The sequence below is a fragment of the Salvia hispanica genome, chromosome 2, assembly GCF_029641045.1.
Source record: "Salvia hispanica isolate PSC_SH4W2 chromosome 2, Shi_PSC_v1, whole genome shotgun sequence".
NCBI lineage: Eukaryota > Viridiplantae > Streptophyta > Magnoliopsida > Lamiales > Lamiaceae > Salvia > Salvia hispanica.
Window position 1 is genome coordinate 65092294 of NC_142693.1, and position 24949 is coordinate 65117242.

At 33.4% G+C, this 24949-nt stretch overlaps 3 protein-coding genes across 4 annotated transcripts; 2 read left to right on the forward strand and 1 right to left on the reverse strand.

Moving 5' to 3' along the window:
- Positions 1-11827: 11827 nt before the first annotated feature.
- On the forward strand, positions 11828-12645 carry LOC125201441 (protein EPIDERMAL PATTERNING FACTOR 2-like). The gene is made up of 3 exons (XM_048099554.2): positions 11828-11955; positions 12027-12070; positions 12324-12645. The coding sequence occupies exons 1-3, from the start codon at positions 11859-11861 to the stop codon at positions 12498-12500; spliced, it is 318 nt and encodes a 105-aa protein (XP_047955511.1). The 5' UTR covers positions 11828-11858; the 3' UTR covers positions 12501-12645.
- A 1257-nt stretch (positions 12646-13902) lies between these two features.
- On the forward strand, positions 13903-16775 carry LOC125201440 (phosphopantothenate--cysteine ligase 2-like). The gene is made up of 10 exons (XM_048099552.2): positions 13903-14068; positions 14432-14592; positions 14678-14795; positions 14878-14922; positions 15033-15118; positions 15293-15345; positions 15434-15493; positions 15610-15711; positions 15909-16028; positions 16211-16775. The coding sequence occupies exons 2-10, from the start codon at positions 14448-14450 to the stop codon at positions 16445-16447; spliced, it is 966 nt and encodes a 321-aa protein (XP_047955509.1). The 5' UTR covers positions 13903-14068; positions 14432-14447; the 3' UTR covers positions 16448-16775.
- Positions 16776-16959: 184 nt separating this feature from the next.
- On the reverse strand, positions 16960-19576 carry LOC125201439 (transcription factor TGA7-like). 2 transcript variants are annotated; one of them, XM_048099550.1, is made up of 7 exons: positions 19322-19576; positions 18470-18709; positions 18317-18376; positions 18118-18195; positions 17712-18041; positions 17401-17628; positions 16960-17317 (listed from the first exon to the last, which is right to left on the reverse strand). In XM_048099550.1, the coding sequence occupies exons 2-7, from the start codon at positions 18698-18700 to the stop codon at positions 17162-17164; spliced, it is 1083 nt and encodes a 360-aa protein (XP_047955507.1). In that variant the 5' UTR covers positions 18701-18709; positions 19322-19576; the 3' UTR covers positions 16960-17161. The 2 variants fall into 2 exon arrangements, with proteins under 2 accessions (XP_047955507.1, XP_088921862.1); XM_089065736.1 differs by lacking the exon at positions 19322-19576 and adding an exon at positions 18817-19053.
- Between the last annotated feature and the right edge of the window lie 5373 nt (positions 19577-24949).

The following is a 24949-nucleotide window of genomic DNA, read 5'->3' on the forward strand; positions in this document are numbered from 1 at the left end:
CACCAAGGCCAGAGAGATGAATCCTTTCCCCAAGGGTTTATCAATCCATTAGGCTAGGACATATTACCAACACTTTCATATAATTTGTATTTTTATTGTTGGGTTTTTGTTTCATATGAATGTTAATGTATGAAAAGATATTTAAATGTATGAATCTCACACATTAATGTACATGGAATATGACAGAATAATGTAATACAACATTATGTACAGTAAAGAAAGTTTGAAGTCATGTACAAGTATGCATATATAATGTAACATATTTATGGTTTTAATGTACAATACATCAGTAGCAAATAATGTAACAATTAACATGTATAATGTAACCTAATAAGTTTAAGAATACAACAATGACTACTACACCAAACAATAAATAATTGAACCCTACGAGAACAACTCTAACTCTTTGCCCTTAGTGAACGTTGTGCTAGTGGGTTGGTACTACACCCTAGCCCCATGGACTACTAAACCCTTGGGGATTGGATATAACTTCTGCCCTTCATTAAACAAATTATAATCTACATTACTTAGTAGGTGACATATACATTAAATTACAATTTTTCGTACATTATAATCTACAACAAAATAATAATGTAGCACATCTTTAAACATCTTTAAAGCCAGTCATTGCGCTAAAGCAATGGGCATGTCACCGTCAAAGTCATCCTCGAAATTGATTCTTGCACTCGTTGAACCTATTAGAAACACATACAATAAAATATCAGTTAATGTACATCTACAGCTAAACAATGTAATAGAACATGATGTACAGATCTAGGTACATGATGTAACAGAACATTATACATAAAATCAGCATCGATTGATGTACTTATCTATCTCAATGTTGTAACAGTAAATTATGTGTAAGTCATGTACCACTATGCATGTATAATGTAGCATTGTTTCCTATTGAAATAATGTACAAATACAACCACGAAATGAAGCTTTATAATCAAAATACTGCATAGAATAATGTACAGTGAGAGCAGGAATAAATTAACAGTTTGGTTTACAATAATGTACATTTATCAAAGAATAATGTATTAACTAATGATGTATTCGTAAACCACCATGATGTAGCACAAAAAGATACTCCATATAATAGAAGCTATTCATGTACTAAACTGCCTACATGATGTAACATGTTGAATATGATACTGTATCAATGCAATATACAAAACAAGAGGGGAAAAAACAGAGCATAGAATGAAGGAATTTTCAATGACGAATCCCAACTGTAAAATCAAATCCACGCCAAATTAAAAATACTCGTATCCCAAAAAAATGCAAAAAGGAACGAAATCAAAACGGGAATTGTACTACAACATCAATTAAGAAAAGCTTCACATTGCAGAAAAAACATTAATTAACAGAAGCCCAATCTTGAGTAGTGAAATCTCGATTTAAGGAACAAGTGGAGTAGATTGAAAATCAAAAAATTGATAGAGTGATTAGAGTGAAAATTACCTACTTTCGCCGTCTACAGAAAAGACTGGACGATTGTGCCGCCTACTGTGTATTTCACTTCATCTTGACGGCGACAAATGGAGGAGAAAACTGTTTTTCTTCGTCAATTTAGGGCGGCTAGGGTTTTGGTGGAGAGTAGAATTGAGGGAGACGTGAGAGATGAAATGAGAGAGAGAGAGAGAGAGAATGGTGTCAATCCATATTAAGAATCAGAATCATAATGTCTCGCTGAAATCATGGAGTTGCAGTTTAAAAACTGAATTATATAATTGTTTGTATCCAATTTTGCCCTTTAATGTACGAAAACCCTATTATAATGTACCGGCTGATATTTAATCAAAGCCATCAGATTTATAGATCCAAGGGATTACATTAGTCCTATGTTTTATACTAAGGGGTGATAAGGAGTATAATGCAACCCTATATATATATATATATATATATATATAAATAAAGAAGGAGTCCGAAGAGGTTAAAACTAAGTAGAGAAAGAGAGAGTTCCTACACTTTTGAATTTTTTAGAGGTAAATTTAGAGGATTAATCAAGTTATGTACTTTTCTAGCATATTATGTATTTATTTGAAAACTTTTCTAGCATATTAGGTGTGTATATATATATATAGGGATGTGATCATATCATAACCCATAATTATGGTGATAACCTAATAATCCTCATTTTATGGACGAAAAATATCATTTTATGGAACAGAATATCATTTTATGGAATAAAAGTATCATTTTATGCATGCTGAAAAAATATCATTTTATCGTGTATAAATATCATTTTTAACAAAAATGATACTTTTGACCCATAAAATGATAGGGTTATTAGGTTATCACATAAATATGAGTTATGATATGATCGCACCCCTATATATACATATATATATATACACATAGGGGAGCACTAGGGTGCCCCCTTATTTAGAGTCACAACGTACATCCAATCTGGTGCTGCCACGTGGCACAAAACATGCAATATTTTAAACACAAAAATGCAATCTAGTTGTACATGCATTTTCGCAGATTGCATTTTTGTTGTATGTAAATTGCATTTTATAGTGTTGAGTTTTGCATTTTCACATAAATTGCATTTTTTATTGTTAAGTTTTGCATTTTCACATATAAAAATGCAATCCGTCTATATATAAAATGCAATTTAAACAGTCAATATCTAAAATGCAAAACTTAACAATAAAAAATGCAATCTGCCGAAATTCATTTATAGCTTCTACAAATGCGTATTGCATTTTTCTGTATACAATATTGCATTTTTCGTGGCATTTGCACGTGGTTGGATGTACGTTGTAACTTTAAAATTAGTTGTTATACTAGTACACCCCATATATATATATTGATATTTAATGAATGAGTTATAGGGAAGGTATATTTTTTAAAATTAAGCAAATCTAGTTAGCAATTGTTATCTACAATCATTTAATACCATGCGCTTATTTAATTTTATACTATACATATGGGTTATCCAATAATGAAGCGTAATTACAATTTGAGTTTATTTCTCAAATCTAAGTAGCTAACGATTTTTCCCGAAAGTTTTATGATGAATAATTATGTTTATATATATAAAGTATATTAAATGATAGGGGAGTGATCAATTGCTAACTCATCATTTAATTGCTAACTACAACTAATTTAAGGCCACATGATTTTAAAAAATGTGTGGTCTACAATTTGCCACGTGTAATTTTCGTTTTTATTAATTAAATCGAAAAAAATTAAAAAAAAATGCCAAATTAGGGTTTTGGATGAAAATGTCAATATAGTGTTTCGAAAATATCAACTCAATGCTTTGAGAATGTCAACACAAATTTAGGATTGACATTGTATATGCTTTATATTGACATATTATCTTAGCTGTATTGACATTAGTCTGTGTACGAAAAATACGAAAATTCTAAATTTTTTTTTTCAAATTTTGACGTCGGAACATATGCATGTAGTATATCGTTGGAATCCTTATAAAATTATCTTTAATTTGATATATATTATATGAATTTAAAGTTTTGGGATTTCTTTTAAAAGTTAGTTATAACTAACTTGACATTAATACCCCTATTGATTTTTATTGGAATTAATCCTATAGCCTTATTGACGTTTTTTGTTGATCGTATTGACATTTTGTGGTTAATGATCTAGGCCTTTAATTTGAATATATAATGGCTATTATTGAGTTGTAGTTAGCAATTAAGCATTGAGTTAGTAATATAACACTCCATTTAAATTATATAAGTTAAAAGCTTAATTATTACTATACGCATCATGTTGTACATATTCTCTAACTGAGAATTAAATAGGTTCTATAGTATAGATATTAAAATACTGTATATTTTATTATATATATAGGACCAAGGAGCGTAGATCAAGAAACAGGGATAAGGGCACGACTTGATTATCTATCTTAATCAGGTGTGTATAAATCACACTTTTAATTTTACATATTTTATGTGATTGATTGCTATGTGTTAAATTGGAGTGAATATTTGTATTATATGATGCGAGATTAAAATGGTTATGTGTTATTTGATATTGATGGTGGAATATGATATGAATATGTGAGTGATGCTTTTGATATATTTTTATATAGAGCATTAGAATTATTTGTATCATTGGATTAAAAAGGATATGGGACAGTCTTGCCCTGGGTTCTACGGGTCATATTCAATGATAATGGACCTACGGGTCAAAGAAAATGTGCAAGAGGGGCCTTCGTGGAAAGGTCAAAATGCAAAGAGGGACTTTCGTGGAAAGGTCAAATAATTAAAAGGGACCTTCGGGTCGTATACAATGGCAATCCTGGGCAGATACCAGGCTTGATCTGTCACAGAATAATGAAAAAAACGGAGAGGCATATGCATATGGATATTAAATCGTTTATGATATTTATTACTTCTGGTGATATATTTTGGTGAAAGAATGTGTTTGATATTGGTATGTGAAATCAAAGGTAAGGTTTATATACACTGAGTTGTGGCTCATATAAACCACTATTATTTTTCAGGAATAAGATATCAGTAAAGCTTTTGGTTGACGTGAGTCGTAGGAACTGCACGTATCATTAGGTTCGGCGACTGACGTGTTTTGGCAACCTTCTCTTCCTCATCATTTTTGCATGTAGATAAACATGTAGTATATAGAGTGGTGAGAGGGTCCCACTACGGTTTAGAATATTTTGCAAAATGTACTTGATAAATGTTGGATTTTAAAATTATACAATATATGTGTTTTCGTAGTTGACGAGTGAATTTTTTCTTTTTAAAATTTTGAATTTATCTATAATAAGTGCATACGTAATAAGGGTTGAGGTGTGACAGGTTCAAAGCTAAACTAATACAAATTCTTAATAAAAGGTTCAAAGCAATCTTAATACAAATACAAAAGCTGGAGGTTTCTAATATCAAACTCATCAAAAGCCAACCCCACTAATTCTGTCATGCTCGTCTAAACCCAACCCTCGTCTAAACCTAAGATGACAGTAACACCTAAAGGTGTTGGCAGAACGAGATACAAATCTCCAACTGTAAAACAATCATTCCTATGTAAACTATATGGTTGATAAATACTCCTAACCAGTTCACTCTGATTAAAAGCATAAAGGTGAAAGGGTCTCGATGCAGATTGCACCCGTACACGGTTATCCAAGCTACACACATTAAGTTCACCATGAGTTTCATGAGAAAATGCAAAGACATGGTTAAAACAAGTTTTGGGTGTACAAAACAACTCCAACATAACAGCTACGTTATTAGAAGGCTGAATTAGAGACAGATTATTGTTGTTACTGCGCCTCATCAACAAACAAGAGTTCGAATAAAAAACTTAGATCCCTTCACCAAGTTCGAAACAAATGTTTGGGTCATCCACGTAACCAAAGTCCTTTACCACCAATAACAAGAACTACTACCATAGAGCCAACAAAATAAACCTTCCCAAATTTCGCTCTATACTCTAGACTTGGAGTATGTAAGTTGACAGTAGTAACATCTATGTAATATCCTCCAACAAATAGTATATCACAATTAGACCCATTCCACGCGTGTATTGAACGTCCCATTGCTCTTGAAATTACAAAATCAATTTACAAGTGTCAAACAATTCAAAAAAAAGTTGAATGTAACAAGCAAATACGTACCAACAAATAACCCCACCCAGTGATATCCAGTAGTTTTCCATCTCCATCAGTATCACCAACACATACGCATTTAGACACCCCAGTCACACTATCCTATGAAATAAAGACTACCATTAATTATTGCAATGACTATACGTCTTTCATCAATAATGAGAAGAACACGTAGAGAATTCATCTCACTAGGGTGATACTTCTTCAACAAACAAGTTTCATCAAATCTACCACTTTTGACTAAATACGGAGCATCAATTGACCCATACAATCCCCTAAACCTATACATAATGACATTGACATTGTTAAATGCAACAAAAAAAAAAGTTGTTGCATTTACAAATGCATATCCTAGAGACATATACGGATTTGTCAAAATGAGTTTCAACTAAAAACCTTGACTACCTAGGCACATAGAAATTATGATACGCCCTATACAAGTTAATAAACTGTGAGCGCCAAGTAGGACACCAAAGAAGCTCAGATTTCCAAAACATATCAGATTTAGACACACGCCAAAATGCAGTGGATAAGTGCAATACAAGATAACAATTGAAGATAAGAATGATTGAACAGTGACAGAGAACCACCATTAATAAATAGACAGACACAGAAACCACAAATCAATGGACAGAAACAGATAACCGCACAGATGTAGTATATACACTAATGAGAGTTTAAAAATATGTGAAAAGAGATCTAGGGTTGAAAAATCAACAATATAAATGAAAGCTAGGGATTATGAGCTTAAATCAACAACAAAGTGAAAATTTCTCAAACATTCAGAACATGTATATCAAAAATACAAGATATAGCAACACTTTAGACAAAAATGCAGAGAAATGTAGAAAGTTGAAAAAAAAAATGAAAAAACCTAGTAATAATGCATAAAAGAGAAAATGTAGAATATACCTTCGGAAATTTGGTGAGAAGCAAGGATCCAGATCGGTGTCCATGGGATTCAACTGCATCCCTAACAATCTGAAGCAAAATTTGCTACAAAAATACAACTGGAATATCGACAATACTAGATTCCTGCAGCTTCTGCGGCAACTGCGGCTCTAATCTTATCTGGCATTGGCAACGACAATACACCAGTCATCAATGGTGAGAAGACCACACGTAAAGGATCCATTCACTAGGATCATCCTTGTTTAACACACATGTTTCATCAAATCTACCACTTTCGACGAAATACGTAGCATCAAATGACCCATACAATTCCCCTAAACATATACATAATGACTAAATGCCCGGTGGATTGACCCGATGATCTGACCTAAACGTATACACATGTTCCGATCTATTTGTTAGGGGATCTTACATGGATTTTACTACTGTCAACTTACATACTTCAAGTCTAGAGTATAAAGCAAAATTTGGAAAGGTATATTTTGTTGGCTCTATGGTAGTAGTTTTTGTTATTGGTGGTAAAAGATCTTGGTTATGTGGATGACCCAAACATTTGTTTCGAACTTGGTGAAGGGATCCAAGTTATTGGTAATGTGGATGGCCCAAACATTTATTTCGAACTTGGTGAAGGGATCCAAGTTATTGGTAATGTGGATGACCCAAACATTTGTTTCGAACTTGGTGAAGGGATCCAAGTTATTGGTTATGTGGATGACCCAAACATTTGCTTCGAACTTGGTGAAGGTATCCAAGTTTCTTATTCGAACTCTTGTTTGTTGATGAGGCGTGGTAACAACGACATCATCTCTCAAACACCAACTCTTGTTCTCAAACATTTGTTCAAAAACCCCGTTTTGGGCTTTTAAACCATTGGCCCATGAAATTAAATATCGCATTATGTTCGCAAATTTCAATTTTAGGCGAGGTTTTCCTTTGCCCCTTTCATATCCAAATTTCTCATTTCGAAATGTATTCAGTTCCGGAGCGTATTTGTGTGATGAAGGATGAAGAAGTAAAACTCGTTAACGACATTCAGTGATTTGTCGTCGTTCTTCCAAGAGGATATTCTGATTCTGTATTCAACTGATTTCCGTAAGGGTTCATATTATACATCTAGAAACACTCATATTATACACCTAGAAACATTGCGCGAATTTTGGAGGTATTTATTCATTTTTCGCGACTTGTATTTGCATTTTTCTTCCTCATCTCTATTTGGTTTGATTTTGGCGAATTTGTATGAGAGTTACTCCGATTTTCAAACTCATGCACACATTTTCATTTCCATGTAAGATCCCCTAACAAATAGTATATCACCATTAGACTCATCCCACACGTTTATTGATCGTCCAAATGCACCTGAAATTACAAAATCAATTTGCAAGTGTCAAACAATTCAAAAAAAGTTGAATGTAACAAGCAAATACGTACCAACAAATAACCCCACCCAACGATATCCAATAGTTTTCCATCTCTATCAGTATCACCAATACATATGCATTTAGACACCCCAGTCACACTATCCTATGAAATAAAGACTACCATCAATTATTGCAATGACTATACGTCTTTCATCAATAATGAGAAGAACACGTAGAGAATTCATCTCACTAGGGGATACTTCTTCAACAAACCAGTTTCATCAAATCTACCACTTTCGATGAAATACGGAGCATCAAATGACTCATACAACCCCCTAAACCTATACATAATGACTAAATGCCCGGTGGATTGACCCGGTGATCTGACCTAGATACAAATATTGTCTATTATTTCTTCATGTTTGACATTTAATTCGACATTTCATTAATTATTTTTTATAATATAAATAAATATACAATAAACCTTTAATTTTATATTTAATATACGCATATATTAGATTTTTATTAATATAATTATATAAATGAATTACAAAAAATTCAAATTACTACAAGAAATATTCTAATTTATAAAGTATGCTTTATTTTATTTATATAAATTTTAAAATTAATTTTTAAAAAGTAAACCCCAAGTTCTTAATTTGAAAATTAACTGCCGCTCTCCTCACCCCACCAACCACGATACACTACAAACTCTTCCCTTTATATATATAATATATACTTTAAATAATGGCAAATGAGTCGTAGCTATATACATTAATTATGTGAACTAGCGTAAAACCCATACTATATAAAGACGAATTACTTTATTTTTATATCATTCTAAATTTTTAAAAATTAAACAATATCTATATGACATGTTATGTTGTAATAGTTCCATACGATTGGCGTATCAAGTGTGTGGATTCTAATTATTTTTTCAATTTTGATATATAATGTGTTGAATCTCTAGATCACTAGATGGGCATTCACCGTGTTATGTTGTAATTGTTCCATGCGATTAGTGTTTAATGAGGTGAGTGAAGTATAAATAGATTCAAATATATTTGATATGTTTCATTTTGTTTATTCAAGTAAAAGATAGATTATTATTTACGACCTTTAAAGAATATATACTCAAAAATTGATTTCTATAATCACGATTCACGAGCTAAAATAGAAAGAAATTTTGAATTAGTGTTATTTACTCTTTTAAATAAAATTGATTTTTTTTTTATTCTTGTGAAAATATCAATCAACAGTTTAAATACGTGTAAATTGTCAAAAAGAAATATAGAATTTGTTTGAATTGTTTAATTCATCGGCGGTTATATGATTATATCCATCTATGATTTTTCGACTTTTATGTTAGATACTGCAATTTCACCAAAACAAAATTTAGAACAAATAATTGAGAATTCTCAGTTCAAATATCATAATTTTTCTTACTATTTTTTAAATAGCTGATATTTTGACATAGTTCGTGATTTTTTTTTTTTGGTAATTTACCCTTTAAAATATTTAGTGATCGGATTTTTCGTCTTAGCTTCTCGAACACTGATTCAAGTATGTCAACATCCTTTAGCCTAAATTAAATGCTTTCCTTTAATTTCGCAACTTTCACATTTTGGGGAAATTTTTGTGAAATTGAATTATCATTTCAAAATTAAAATTCACTTTGAGTTAGTTCAAATTCCTCGTTTTTAGGAAACTAGTCAAAATTGGTATATCAATTATGACGATTTACATATTAGGAATCATAATCCATATTAATGAGATTCGTTTTTTGTGATATGTATCGACCATCAGAATTTGGAATTATTTATCAAACGGTGAATTCAATTTTCCAATTTGAATGTACAAACAGCGTATTTCTATCAATTAATCGTAATTTTCATATTTTTATTCCATTCTAATATATAATGAAACATCATTAAATATTTCAAAATATAAAAAACCCCACACATTCGACATTAAAATAATTCATCGATCTTTATCCTATTTTCTTGCTTTTGCTGCAGAAGGCACTTTTTAAATTTTATTATTATATATTTACCTTTTCAATTTGCCAATTTAAATGTTTTCAGTTCTACCATTTAATTATGATGTACAATACAATAAACTGAATTTAGAAAATCACCACATTGATCAATATATTTCAAAATCCTCCACACATTCGACATGAAAATAATTCATCATTTTCCTATTTTCTTCTTCATCATCCTTGCTCTTGCTTCACAAGGTACGTTTTTCAATTTGATTTATTTACATTTACCTTTTCCATAATTTCATTTGTTTATAAATTTGATCTATTAATGTTTGAATCTATAGAAAATCGATTATACTATATGTTCGACGCCATTGTTTTCTCTACTCTTTCTTGTTCTATTCAAAGAGACGAATAGTTAATTAATAAATCAAAATTTTCAACCATATATATGCTTTTTCTACATTACTAAGACATGTATTTATTAGTTAAGAGATCTCAAATTAATCTTGCCGGAAATACTCGTCGTGTGCAATGTCCGAAAAATTATGAAATTGAGTAGTTTGCTTTGAGAAAAAAAGGATTGTGTGCGATTCTAGAAAATTGTGAAAGTTCGTGTATTTATATGCTAATATTTGATTTTTGTAATTTGTTTGTGTTGTTGCAGAAGTGAAGGCATGCGAAAAAATTCTTTGCTCTGTTCATATGCAATTTGACAGATGTACCCCTGGGGAATGCTTGGTCTCATGTGCTCATAAATATAGAAATAAAATAAGATATGGAGAGTGCATCACTAGTAACACTTGCTATTGTGTTATGGATTGCTGTATTTGATTCTTTCATGTATTTTTCCTTTTCCTCTAATAATTATTCCAATAACTTAGCACTATTTATAAGATAATTTTAGTTATCGCGGATTTTTTTTGAATATGTCGTTTTTCATTATGTAATTATATGATGCATGTTGTCTAGATTTCATATGTGAGTTGTTTAAATAAAATTGGGAAGTAAAATAATATATCAACATAAATATCTCGCGAGTCATTACTCCCATTCTTGATTGCCTTCGGGGTGAATTTAGAATTTTACTGGTTTCCCTTTTACGTAGTAAGTACTATGCTTAATGAATGAAATCGTATTTAACTCTTACAAAGATATAATAGTTGTAAAATTTGTAGTGCTAAATATTTTGTAAATATAATTTTTTATTATCTATTATTTTCAATAATAATACCATCTCGTATACTAGATATACCACTTAATCAAAGTAAAAATGAAATTAAAAAAATATTATAAAACCTAATTAATAAATACTCCCTCCATGAATAGGAGTCTCGTTTTTCCATTTTGGTCCGTCCGCGAATAGGATTCCCGATTCATAATTACTATAAATAGTAAAAAGGCCCCACATTTCACTTACTCATTTCACTCACATATCATTTAAAACTAATATAAATAAGTGGGACCCATATTCCACTAACTTTCTTCCACTCACTTTTCTTAACATTTCTTAAAACTCGTGCCGGAAAAAAGTGGGACTTCTATTAGCGGACAGAGGGAGTATTATACTATCCAAGAACTTCAAATTGAGAAAAGAAATGAGGAAGTAGAAGACGAAAACAGCTAATAGTTGTACAAAACACAAACGGGTGTTCGATTATTGGGGATGAAGCAATCTTAAATCTTTGGGCTATTCTTTTATCCATCAAGATACATATATAAGTCAATGAAAAAATTAGCTAATGAAACTGTCGATTATTATCTTTGGTTATTGAACAAAAGGAATGGTAATAATTAAAATCTTTGAATTTGAATATTGGATGGGGACTACAGTAGCATTAAGAATGTTGTCACGTTTCATGTGAGTTTGAGTCACAAGTACATTAAATTTCCCTCTCTTCTTGTCCTATATAAATGTTTTTTGTCCAAACATTCCATTGCAACAATTCTTCTAGATCTCTTCTTCACTAAATTTTCACACTGCAAAAACAGAATGAGCAATTATATTTTTCTTCCCTCCACTTTCTCAATTAATATATTTATTATCTTCTTTCTACTTACCCCTTGCCACTCCCTTAGACCTATTCATTGTAAGTCATATCATTATAATTACTTACATTGATAATGTATTTTATCTATTGATAATTTTTTTTTGATGCAGTTCCTAGTCAAAGCAAAGGGAGTCACAAGCCCATGGAGGTTAAGGTATGGATGCTTTCAAATTAGATGATTTATCATAAACCTAAACTATATGGAGTATAAGATTGATATTATGCAAGTTCTAGTTTTTTTTTTTTTTTTTTTTTTTTTTTTTTTCCATTTGTTGGTTTGCCATTGTTTATTAGTTTCGATTGACATCTGTGGTGAACTTTGCTCGCCAGCTCCTGACTTTGAGCATTTTTCAGTATAAAAAAATTATCACGGGTAACTAACTATGTACATGTATGTTTATTTGCAGGAAGGGATGGAGTTATACCCGACGGGTTCGAGGCTACCCGATTGCTCGTACGCATGTGGGCCGTGCATGCCCTGCCGGAGGGTCATGGTTAGCTTCATGACGTGCTCGGTCGAGTCGTGTCCCGTCGTCTACCGTTGTGTGTGTAAAGGAAGATATTTTCACGTCCCTACCAACTAATTGATGTCACGTTCTATGTAATAATATTAGTCAAATTTTTGTTAGGGAAGTTTTCTTATATAACCTTTAATTTGGGAGTAAAATATTTCCTCTTTTATCTCATTAGTATTGTTTTATTAATGACTCTTTATGATGCCATGAAAGCATATGAAGTGTATTGGTGGGAAATTAAAGAAGAATGAAGCTGGATTGTGTAACGACTAATGAGACAGCTGCAAATTAAAGACTAAAGAAGTGAACCTATTTAGGGGGTGAATTTGCAATGAAAATAATGATTTGAAGTAGAATAATTAATCTAGAGTACTGGTAATGACAGCTCTCACTTCACTCTAGTTCCATAATTCAAATTAAATTGCCTTTAAAGCAAAATAAATGAATATGGAACCGTTCTAGTTGGGAAGCCATTATTGAGTAAATAAATAAAGCTCATTTGAGTAGGAGCACAATATGAATTATTTCTTTCAAGGATTCATTGATTATGGCTTTATAAACATTCTTTATTTTTATTTGCTAACTTTAACCAACTCAAGAACTATTGAATGCAATTTTTTTTACGAAGAAGAAAAGGACGAAAGAGAAATGTGCTTGACTCAATAATTTGTAAATGAGATGGAATAGATAAATTGGACTAAATCGTTTTTGTACAAAAATTCAACTTATAATTATTCACGAGTAGAGTCGCATTGTAGTGAAGTCTTCTCTCGTCTCCACCTAAATCCGTCACCGTAAATCAATGCCGAGTGGGTAACATAATTATTTAAGTTACTAATACTCCATCCGTCTCCCAAATTTTGTCATAGTTTGACCGAGCACGAGTTTTAAGAAATGTAATATAAAGTGAGTTGAAAAAGTTGGTAGGGTGTGAGTCCTATTTTTAAAGTATTAGTTTTATAATAAAATGTGAGTGAGAATAAGTTAGTGGAATACGAGGTCTACTACAAAAAAATGGTAAAAAGTGAAATGTGACAAATTTTGTGGGACGGATGAAAATGGAAAAATGTGACAAAATTTTAAGGACGGAGTAGATATTTTTTGCAATTAGAATATTGACAAAATTAACTATTAAAACCGTTGAAACTGCATAATTGAACCAAACAATTTAGCTTGACACATTAATCATATCTCATGATTCTCATCCAACAATTTAATTCGAAAAATATATAAGTTCTTGCATTTATTTTTGTTTTATTCAAATCTTAAAATATTAACCTTATAATAATGAAGGTAAAAAAAGACTGCAGTCAAAAGCCACGTGGCAACACAATCCCACCTACCCAAACCAACTGTCACTGCTTAATTCCTCAACCGCTTATCCATCAAATCACTTCCGCCAATCCAATTGCTCACGTAATTACATCTATGCCCTTGTTGAATCAGTCTTGTTGGTACGGCTATCGAATCAGTTCCAAGAAAATCACTGCTCTGGCAATATCAATTTTTCAAAGCACTCAATTCCAGCTACCTCAACATTTCCCACTGCTTTTTTCCCTATTTATATCAGTAATATTCTCATGAATCTAAGGCATTTCAGCTCAATCCATCTGCAGTTACTGTGCGATTTTTGCTAGGTAACAAAAAATTCTTTTTATTTTATAATCAGAGTATTAATCGCAATTTTTGGTAGTGATTTTCGTTGTATTTTTGAGGAATCATGCAATCACGCATTCAAATTGGATGAATTATGATAGTTTAATCATTTGCTTGATTGAGTTTTGCTACGCTGATTGATTTCCCAATTCGTTGGAAATTTATGTTGTGTAATGCGGTGGTGTTGAGAACTCGTTGCTGCGATGATAGAAGTTGGATTAAGAGAGAATGCAATTTGTAATTTGTTGCACATTACTTATTTGATGAAAAGCCGCTTAGAATTCTGATATGAGCTAATTAGTTATTTCTACATTCAAAATCAAGATTTTTTGTTTTTGTATTAGCTAGCAAGCTTTTCCAATGGAAGCATCGAACGGTTTGGGGGATTTCGAGGAAACATCTTATAATGATATCAAGTCTTTCTTTGACTCATCGCCTCCTCTGAAGAATGCTGCAGAAATCAAAAGAAAAACTGAAGAGTTCATTCAATTGAATTCGAAAACAGGCAAGTTAGTTAGTGTAATCACAAAAAAATGCTACATTTTCAGTCGCGATCGAGCTGCAAGGTTTCACATTCATTTTGTTATCAGAACATCCCAGGAGGATAGTGTTGGTGACTTCTGGAGGGACAACTGTTCCTTTGGAGCAACGATGTGTGCGTTACATCGACAATTTCAGCTCAGGCCATCGGGGATCAACTTCTGCAGAGTAAGCTGCCGTTGTTGTTTTGTTTATTTTGATAGATTCTATGTTATGCTTATGTTTTTTACTCTGGACAATGAAACTACAGATATTTCTTGAAAGCTGGATATGCAGTAGTGTTTCTTTATCGCGAGTAAGTAATGCTTCCTTTCTTCTTTAAGCAGATCCTCACGTTCGTGATGATGAAAGTGAAACCGACTTACTTAGCATTGAAAGAGTTATGTGGTAATGTGTATTTTGCAGAGGAACCTACCAGCCATTTTGCACATCACTTCCGAATAATCCTTTGCTCGAATGTTTGCAAGTTACTGACGAATCAAATATTATAGGTTCGCTTCATCACCACACTGCATTTTTACTGAATTTCTTGTCTTTACAGTATTGATAATAGGGAATGCTAGAGGATATTGTTGTAACATGTCTTCTTGATGTTAATTGTCAATTTGCTCGATTCGTTTTCGTTATAAAAACTATCTTTGGTTTACCATTGTTGCACATTTCAGCACGGCCACCATATGAGAAAACAGTCAAGGATGCTATAAGTAACAGTCATGCGGTATGATCATCATTATCTTCGCGTTTCAGTGTAGTTTTTGCTGATCTTGTGACTTGATGATCAATGAACATGTTTGACTCTTTTGCAGGCAACGAGCTCTGGAACCTTGTTGAAACTTCCCTTCACTACAATCTTCGAGTATCTTCAGGTTGGTACTCTCACCATCTTTACGTAGAAACTAAGCTATTGAAAACAAAATTTTCACTTAGTTCCGCCTAGTAATTCAGTTAATCCTTATGATCACTTTTGTGTATGCTTTGCCAGAATTTGCAGTTGATTGCATCATTAATGAGCAGCCTCGGTTCACGTGCTCTGTTCTATCTCGCTGCAGCAGTGTCTGATTTTTATGTTCCTTGGGAGAGCATGGTAACGCATCTATCATTCAACTACTCAAAACGGCATTTCAGCATATCATCATTAAAAATACTAACTTGATTGGATAATATGTTTCTCCCTAACATCAACAGTAAACACATGTTAAGTTAAGCAATAACAGCATGATGGACTGTTTGAGTTTTCATCATCATGTTTTGTTGACAATAGCATCTGCTGTTTCGTCTCAGGCAGTGCATAAGATCCAGTCCAGCTCTGGTCCTCTGGACATGCGACTCGCCCAGGTTCCGAAAATGCTGCTGGTGCTTAGGAAAGACTGGGCTCCAAAAGCCTTTTGCATATCATTCAAGGTAATTTTTACCATCAAACAAAACAAAAATGTAATATTTTAGTGACAGTTTATAGCCTGTTGAAGTCGGGTTAAAACTGTCATGAAATCAGTTTATAAGGCTAAACAAGCGTCTTTCCCCTTTATTATGCATATTCTCGAAATAGGAAATACATTTAACACAATGCTTCTCCTCCTCCACAGCTAGAGACTGATAAGGACATTCTTCTGAAGAAAGCCGGTACGGCCCTTGAGAAATACAACATGGACATGGTGGTAGCTAATGAGCTCCTAACGCGTAAAGAGGAGGTCATCGTCGTCACCAAGGGTGGAAACATTATCGTTCAACGAGACAGAACGCGGGCCGGTGCTGAAGTGGAGGAGCCGCTGATCAAACTCATCGTGGACCAGCATTCTGCTTCTATAAACTCGGCCGCATAACTTCACACTGAGCTTTGAGATACACACAGCTGACAAATGCTAATGATCCAATCCTTTTTCTTTTCAGCAATGAGGCCTTCAGGTATGAAGAGCCATTTACCACTGATTTCATATTTTGCTAACTTTTTTCCATAGAAGAAGAAAGTAATATTATGCTTTTTACACTTCATTTTGGCTTCTCTGTGTTATATGTATGAGAGTTATTTCTGTTGTTGTGCGATGATATTCGAATGTGATGTCATCTTGTACACGTGTACACAGAATTTGCGATTTGCTAGCCTCTTTCCTAATAAACGAAGATTTATTTGTGGAAAAGATGATTCATTCATATCGGCATGAGAGTCCAACTGTATTGCTTTGCTATAGCCTAGAATCCATGTTGTGTTTTTTGTTTTTGAAGGATTATTGATCACTTTTACAAATTAATTAAAAATCAAAGCTCGATTCGTTCATTTCCTCGATAAATCACAAGACAAAGATTTAGGTGCAAATTAAGAGATCATACTTGTGCCTAGACCATAAATATTACTGCTTCAATCATATATAACCAATATGCACATAGCCACATAAAAATATAGCAGTAGTTGGATTATAAATCGTTACTCGCCTAAGCAAAAACTACAAGATTTATCTCATTTACAGAACTACTATATATTTATATCCGTGCTTAACTTGTACCTAATGTTGCTTCACCGACCTTGAGACGACCGCACATTATGCTGGTTCGCCCGGGCAACGGGCGGACCAGAGCGAGCTCAGCGTCCGCAGACGCTGAAAATACTCCCCGAATGCAACCAATCCACTAGCTGCTTGTCGCGTAGTCAATATACGCGACATGTGCTGTAGTGTTTGTTGTCGTAAATGATCTGCCTGTACGTCCAAATTCGACCACATTAGTACTATCAATTTCTGAGTCTACAAAAACACGGCCTGGGCCATTTAGTTTTTGTTACCTGGTTTATGAAACTCTCGAGAGACTCCAAGTTCTCGAGGGCGAAGGCCGTCTGGGAGCAGTAGTTTCCTGCTCCTGGGGCCAGAAACGTGACGCTCTGCGCCAGGGTCTGTTGGAGCTTCTCCATGCCCTGCGACAGAGCGTCCTCGGCCTGCACGCACGAGTGCTTCAAGTTATCCACATTCGCCGTTTGCTGATCAGTGAGAGGCTGCAGCTGAGGCATAACCACCTGCAACCAAAAATTTACACAGTCTATAAAATAGTATACGTACGCAATCGCCTGCAAACCACACACTAGAAACAAACTCGTACATTGATGAGTTCTGAGGGCTTGAAGCCCCCGATCCACAGGAAGAACCTCTCGACAGAGGTCCTCCACATGCCGGAGACCAAGTAGAACGCGTCGGCCCTCGCGGCCTCCCTCTTCATGTGGAAGAGGTCGTAGTAATGGCTGAGCACGCGCTCAACCATTACTCGTAGCTCCAGATCGCCTATGGGCGTCTGGAGCACGTTCTTTAGCTCAGTGATCTTCCTCTCCTGCTGGTCTAGCCAGTGGCTATACTCTATCTCGAACGATGCAATCCCGGAGCCCACAGTGCCACACAAGCCCATATGTGCCGTTGCACCGGCAATAAGCATTCCCTAAAATCAAGAATCAGAACCCAAACACACAATATTTTTCTAAAGTATTGTTTGAATTTGTTGGGTTAATTCTTACCTGTTGTCTAGCTCGCTCGAGCTCGAGCTCGAGTTGAGCTAGCTTCAATCTGCTTGTTTCCAACTGTTGGACATAAGCCTACAAATGCAAAGCAAGAGCCTAACATAACTATCCAAGAATTCAACAATTCTTGCAACCATTCTAGTAAAATTAAATACACGAACTTTTCAGTTTGTGTATTTAAGCAAAATCTCCGCACCTTTTTCCTCAGACGACTCTTCCTTGCAGCCTCGCGGTTCTGAGCCAAGCGCCGCTGTATCTGTGATCACATAACTGGCATCTCAAATCCTACACCAACGCGCTGGCATTGAATGTTTTCATAACAATAAGCAAAGTTTGTAAGAGCTCTAACCTTCTCAGATATACTCCTCGAAGCTCTAGAATCCTCAGCTAGCTCCACTGATTTGTCCGAAGTGTACTCAATCTTGTCGTCTATCTTAGAATCGGCATCGTTGATCATACAGACAGCAGTCTCGGGGCTGATGTTGCCGTCAAATGTGTCTTCCCACATGCTCATCTGGTGCATTGGTTCGTACAATCCCAACCTGCCCGATGGCGCGAACTGAGTTGTCGGGGTAGTCATTTCAACAACCTGAAGAGAAAGACGAGGAAGCTCAACTCAATTGATAAAACACTTCTCCTCCGTCCAAAATATTATGGACAAAAATATCCCAAAAAAGATGAAGAATTGGACTTCACATCTTATATCAATGAATTCTTGAAAATATTTTCTTGATCAGTAAAAAAAAACTCCAAATTCTGAAACTAGGGAATCTAGATCATAATTTATGTAAGAATCAAGAACTAAGAATTAACACACACACACACACAGAGTCACTCAAGTTGTAAGAAAATAAAGCTAAAGTCATGTTCATGCTGTTTTTAAGCAATAAAACAAAGAACATAAAAAATCCAAAAAAAAAAAAAAAAAAGAAGAAGAAAGAGCCTTCACATCTAATATCTACGAAATCTTGTAAAAAAATTCTTGATCAGTGAAAAAACCCATGAAAATTATGAAATTAAGCTACAAAGGAATCTTGATCATAATAATGTCTCACTATCTCACTTCAACAACTGTTTCACTTCAGACAACACAATACAATTGAGAATTTAGTACTAAACAAGTACTAGATTCAGCCAAAAGTAAGACAGCTAGTACAAGAATCAAACCAAAAAATTAAATAAAAAAAAGAAGAGAACTCACAACTTTTGAATATAAAAATAATCTAACAAGAGATTCTTTTTTCTTCTTTTCTTGTGTCCTCTGTTTTATCTTCTGATCACTCCACTCTTACAACGAAGAGCGAAATCGTGTCGAGCTTCGATAAGATTGGGTTCACTTTGCCACAAAGCAGCTTCACAAAGCCAAGAATTTGGAAAAGATTCACTCAGACATATGTTATATAAATAGGGTGTGAACGTGACAAGCATTTCATGGTTTCTTTTATAGCTTTTGTGATTGATCAAAGTGCTAAAATAGAAGCTAAAGTAGACTAAATAAGGCTATGTAACAGTCAACAGATGGTTTTTCTCCCCCAGCTTTCTGGAGCGGCTAATCAGCACGTGCCAGCGCTACGGAGGTGGGCCATGTTAGTAAGAAATTTGAAAGTATTATTGAAGCAAAATTAGTTCAACTTTTTTGTTTAATGTGTGGCCTAATGTGATGTGTTTAGTCTAAAATGGTGAACTTATGTTTCTTTTAAGAAAGGCATTGTGAGTTAAGCTTCTTTTAGTTGGACTAACTCTTAGTTAGTTAGTTAGTTATCACACTCTCTTTGCCCTTTACATGCTATTTTTGTTGGAATATATTGCCTATATTTATAGAGTTGTTATTTCATTGAACTAACTGACAACCGAAAATTATATTGAAATCCCTGATTTAGCATATCCCGAGATGTAGATATATTAGTATCGAACTGCATAAACAATTCTTGTGATCGTGTGTTTGTTTCGTTTATGTTCGTGATTAATTGTTGCAAATTGGGTAGAAGGTTTGCTTAAGTGTTTGCTAAATGAGTGTGAATCTTGTTTCTCTTTTTGGAAAATTGAGTGGTGAAGATAAAGGATGCTTTTAGTTTGGTTTACACTTGTTTTGACTACTTGTCTTGAATAGTGAAATTCAAAAGTTATTTTTTTACTGACAGATATTCAAGATTCCTAGACTGAAAACAGAGGTAAATGCTTCTCTATTATTGAAGATGAAATTGGAATAAAAGTTCTACAACTTTTGTGTACCATTCAAGAATTTCAACAATCTTTATACCTTTTTTAAGTAATAATTTTGTTTTACATCTAAAATTCAATAATGTTAGAACACATTTTTACTTGTATGCTAATCCATCATAAACCAACCTTTGAAACCTTGTGAAAGGCCGTTTAGCTCTTTCTGTTGATCTCTTGGCCTACCCATCTCAAATCATTCCTTTTCTTCAATAAAAAACATAATTTGCAATGGCTTTTCAAATTCAAGAAAGCCATTTAAATAAATAAATAGTAATTAAAAAACATAAAATAGAGAAAAGAAGAAAAACAAAAGCAAATGGCCCTCCTCAACTTTTACATAACCAAAACGCAACATATGACTCATTTAAATTCTCGAAAAGTGTCGAATGTGACAATTTATAAAGGGCATAGGTTTGGTTTTTGTTTACCTTAGTGGATTTTCTGTTTCTTGCTATTTGTGGTTATCATTGAAACTGGCTCGTTGGGCCAATACTTGTCTTTTCTATTAGCCTTTATTGCGGAGAATTTGACCTTGCGTTCTTGAGCGTTTTTGGAGTTCCTTTGCTACTGTTTTAGGCTTATAACTGTTGGCATTTTTGTTGCCTCTAATTCTCTTGTATAAGCGTTTTGATTAGGATTTTGTTTCTTGTTTGTCGTTCGGACTTTTGCTCTGTATCATGAACTCGTCTCGTCATTTTTTGGCTCGAGCATTTCATTTTATTAAATCAAATCCAAGCTTTTGGAAAAAGCCAACATCACAACAACACTTCTCCCATGATAATGATTTATTTATTTAATTTAAATCAACGTTGGAAATAAAACAACATGCTACTATTTTGTAACCTGAATCTTAGCAAAGATTCTTGCAACATAATTTAAGAATATACTTGTTAGTTGTTCCATAAAGCTTAACGACTAAGCTTTTCTCTTCCCTTTGCTTTTGAGCTGTTTTGTTTTCTCCCATAATAATGCATATTATTATATATCACTAAAAATTAAAATAGAAATAAAAATATAGATTTCTTGGATTGCTGCCACTTGGGACTTTGATGAAAAGAATTCTGCATCGGATTAGCACAAATTGAAGTAAAAAAAGTGAAGATGACAAAAAAAGCTTTGTTTAGTTGTCATTTCAATAGAACAGTGGAAGAAGCAACACTTTTTTTTTCCTCTCTTTTTTTTATATAATTTTATTAATTATTATTATTATTATTTGTTTAATTGCATTATCACCATACAAATTGCAGCCAATAATGTGGGACATTATGCAGAGAATTATGATTAAGAAAATGGACTGTTTTGTGAAATATCTAGAAATGCAATTGAAATCAGCAGTTGCACTTTCTAGCATCATTGCATGATTTGAGAAACTTTATTTTTTCTTTTCTTTTCTTTCAAGTTGAGGATTTGTAGATATAAAGAAATCCACTACGAGAAGTAAAGGGTATTTGGTGTTTTTGCTTTTGGCTTTAAAGCTAGAGATGTGATTTTGATATATTTTAGGTCACTTGCCAATTTTGACACAATCTTTATTAATATTGCAACTATAGTAGTATGATTTTTGGAACGTTATAACTGCAAGTATTATAATAAAATTATTTTCTTTCGAAAAGCAGCATCTATGTGTCAACCATTTCGATATACAAAAATAATATTACGTGCATTGTTAGTTATAATTGGCTAATTGCAACGTTTGAAAAGTCGCGTGAAAAAATTATCTAGATATATAGAATAAAGAGAAAATAGTATAGAATTATAGCAGAATGGAATTAAAAATGATAGCTAATTTAGAAGATCTAGCATACCTAGATATGTGGTTGGGACTTAGGAGTACTAGTTAGATGCATGATAAATATTTAGTGATCATATAAAAGCAATAAAATGTTTTTAGGACCCCATTATTTCCTGGATCTGCGATTGACTTCGTTAGCAATCAAACGCGAGCTCGATGAGTAAACTAATAGCCAAGATAGTATCATTCAATAAATCAAAATGTTTGAATACAATGACTACTTCAATAATAGGTTACATTATATCTAAAAAATTGCAAATAACAACTTAATTTGTAACCCTCCCTAGTCTCTACAATCCATCCATTTTTGCATCGAATTCTAGGGCAATTCAGATGGTCCAGCACAAGAAAACATCCTATGCCACACGAATTAAATGACTTTTTAGGATTTTCCAAAAAGCTATGGTTCTAAAGTTGAAATTACAAGTGTCAATGGGCTAGTAGTGTCCTAAAAGGAAACCACAGTAGTAGAATGTGATGCAATTCTTGCCACATTTTTTTCTTCGTTATTTAATTAGTTTTCTTTATAAAAAAGTTGAAAACTTTTAATATGATTGGAAGCTTTTGAAGGTAGCTAAGTATTAGTTGCTAATTTCACATGTAAAATCTTCAATAAGATGTCACATTTTTAGCACAAGTGTATAACCATGGATAGGTCATTTTCGAATGTATATTCCTCCGAGGTTATCAAAAGTATTAATTCACACTAAACCTTATTTTTCCATGGGCAATATTGTCAATTCGTAAGTGTTCAATAATTTAATTCGATTTAGGTTCGCATCAATGCTTAGAAATATCGTTTTTATTTCCTAATGTGCTCAATATTGCTCCAACTTTTTAGAGAATAATAGTTTAATAACAAGTTCATATTTTTATGCCCCACCTACCTCCAATTATTGATCAAGCTTTTTTTCTCGAATATTAGTACATGTTATCTTATGCTCCTTCTATATTTATACATGGAACTCCTTTTTTTGTGACCTTGTATTTTTATTTTTATTTTTGTAATTTGAAGATGTGCAAATGATCAACTACATATATAGCAACAACTACAAACCAGCAGTAACAAGATCCCAATTTCTAACACACAACACAACACAACACAACAACAAAGTTAAAAGACACAAACATGGGAGATCAAAATAGCTAAGCAAAGGCAAGCGAGGGGGAGTTAGCCAGCAAACCTCTTCTCAAGTAGTATCGAATGACTAACACTGAAATCCCTCGTCGAATCAACCGGTCCATCGTCTAATATCCGACAAAATCCTCAGTCATCGGTCTCATTGAGTAGGAAAAATTTGGATGCCCAACTTCTAATCCACGAACAAAGGTGTCAAATAAGTTTTTTCTTCTTAGTCTCCCAATGTGGCTCAAAACCTTGGAATATAACTAACTTTATTTCAAATATTCCAAATAGACCATGATACGACATAAAAAAATATATGTACACAACTTCATATCAAATTTGTGCCCAACCATTGAAGATTCTCCAGTGATGACAACAATAGTACTAAAGATTTTGCAGCTGAAAAGAATGTGTTCTATGGTCTCTGACTCGTGAAAACACACGGTGATCATCTTCGGTCATGGGAATGTCAATTCTAAGCAGTCTATCATTGGTGTTAAGCCTTCCTCGCAGAATGATTACTTGTGGTGGGAGCGAGGTTCTTCCAAGCGAGACTAACAATGCATCTATTATTAACCTCCAACAAGGACCACACTCTCCCATCGCTCGTGTTTGCTCTTAAGTCTATGTGATTAACGACTAAGTACAGTTCCCGAACAAGGTCACGAAAAGATTCCTCCTTTGTCTATCATTCTCCCAAACTCACATTTCATCAACATGGCATGATAACAACATGATATCCTAAAGCAACACATGAAAAGTGAGAAAACCGGGGTTTAGTTGTAGGAGGGGCAAAATTATATATAGAAAATTTTTATATATCTTAGAGGGGGCATTTTGTTTAAGTTTATATATATATATATATATATATATATATATATATATTTGAAAAGGGTAGTGATAAAATGCAAACTCATATATTGTACAAACTCCAAACTATAATCTGAACCATTATAAAATAATAGCATCTGTTGATATTTTCTAATGGTCCAGATTATAATTTCAATTTGTACAATATTTAAAGTTTGCATTTGATTACATTTCTATTTGAAAATTTGTAATAAATGTATAAAAGTGAAGAAATGGTGAGTGCCACAAGGCTAGATCCACCCGTGACTCTAATAAAGTAATAGAAATATAAAGAATTAAAATAATAATATTAATCATTAACGGGGTTACCCCAATACGACTCGAACTCAACCGAAACCATCATGTCCTTATTTGGCCGACCTGATAAGGACATGAACACGATAGGTCTTGACAATAACCCATTAATTCCGTACGTATTCATGTAATCATGTTTTCGCATCATGTCGAAAATTATCCATTCTAAATATTCATAGATATAGTATTTGAAAGGTGAGGAGGGGCGATGGGGGCCTTTCAGCCTTATCGTCCACTTTAAGAACAGGATCTTGAGAACCAAAAAATAAAACTGATAGAAATTATGCAAAATTATTGACGGACAAAAGGCCGTCGATAAGCCACGAAAATAGAAATCGATGGACTTGCCATTGGTAACACTGTTTACCGACGGATATATGTGGACCACTGACGTAATATGCCGTTAATGGTGAAAAATAGTCCTCATTGAAGGCGCATAGAATTATACTACATAAAACTAGAAAATAATCTTGTAACCAAAATCTTTTCATCTCATCACACGTTAATGAAGAAAAGTAAATAAAACT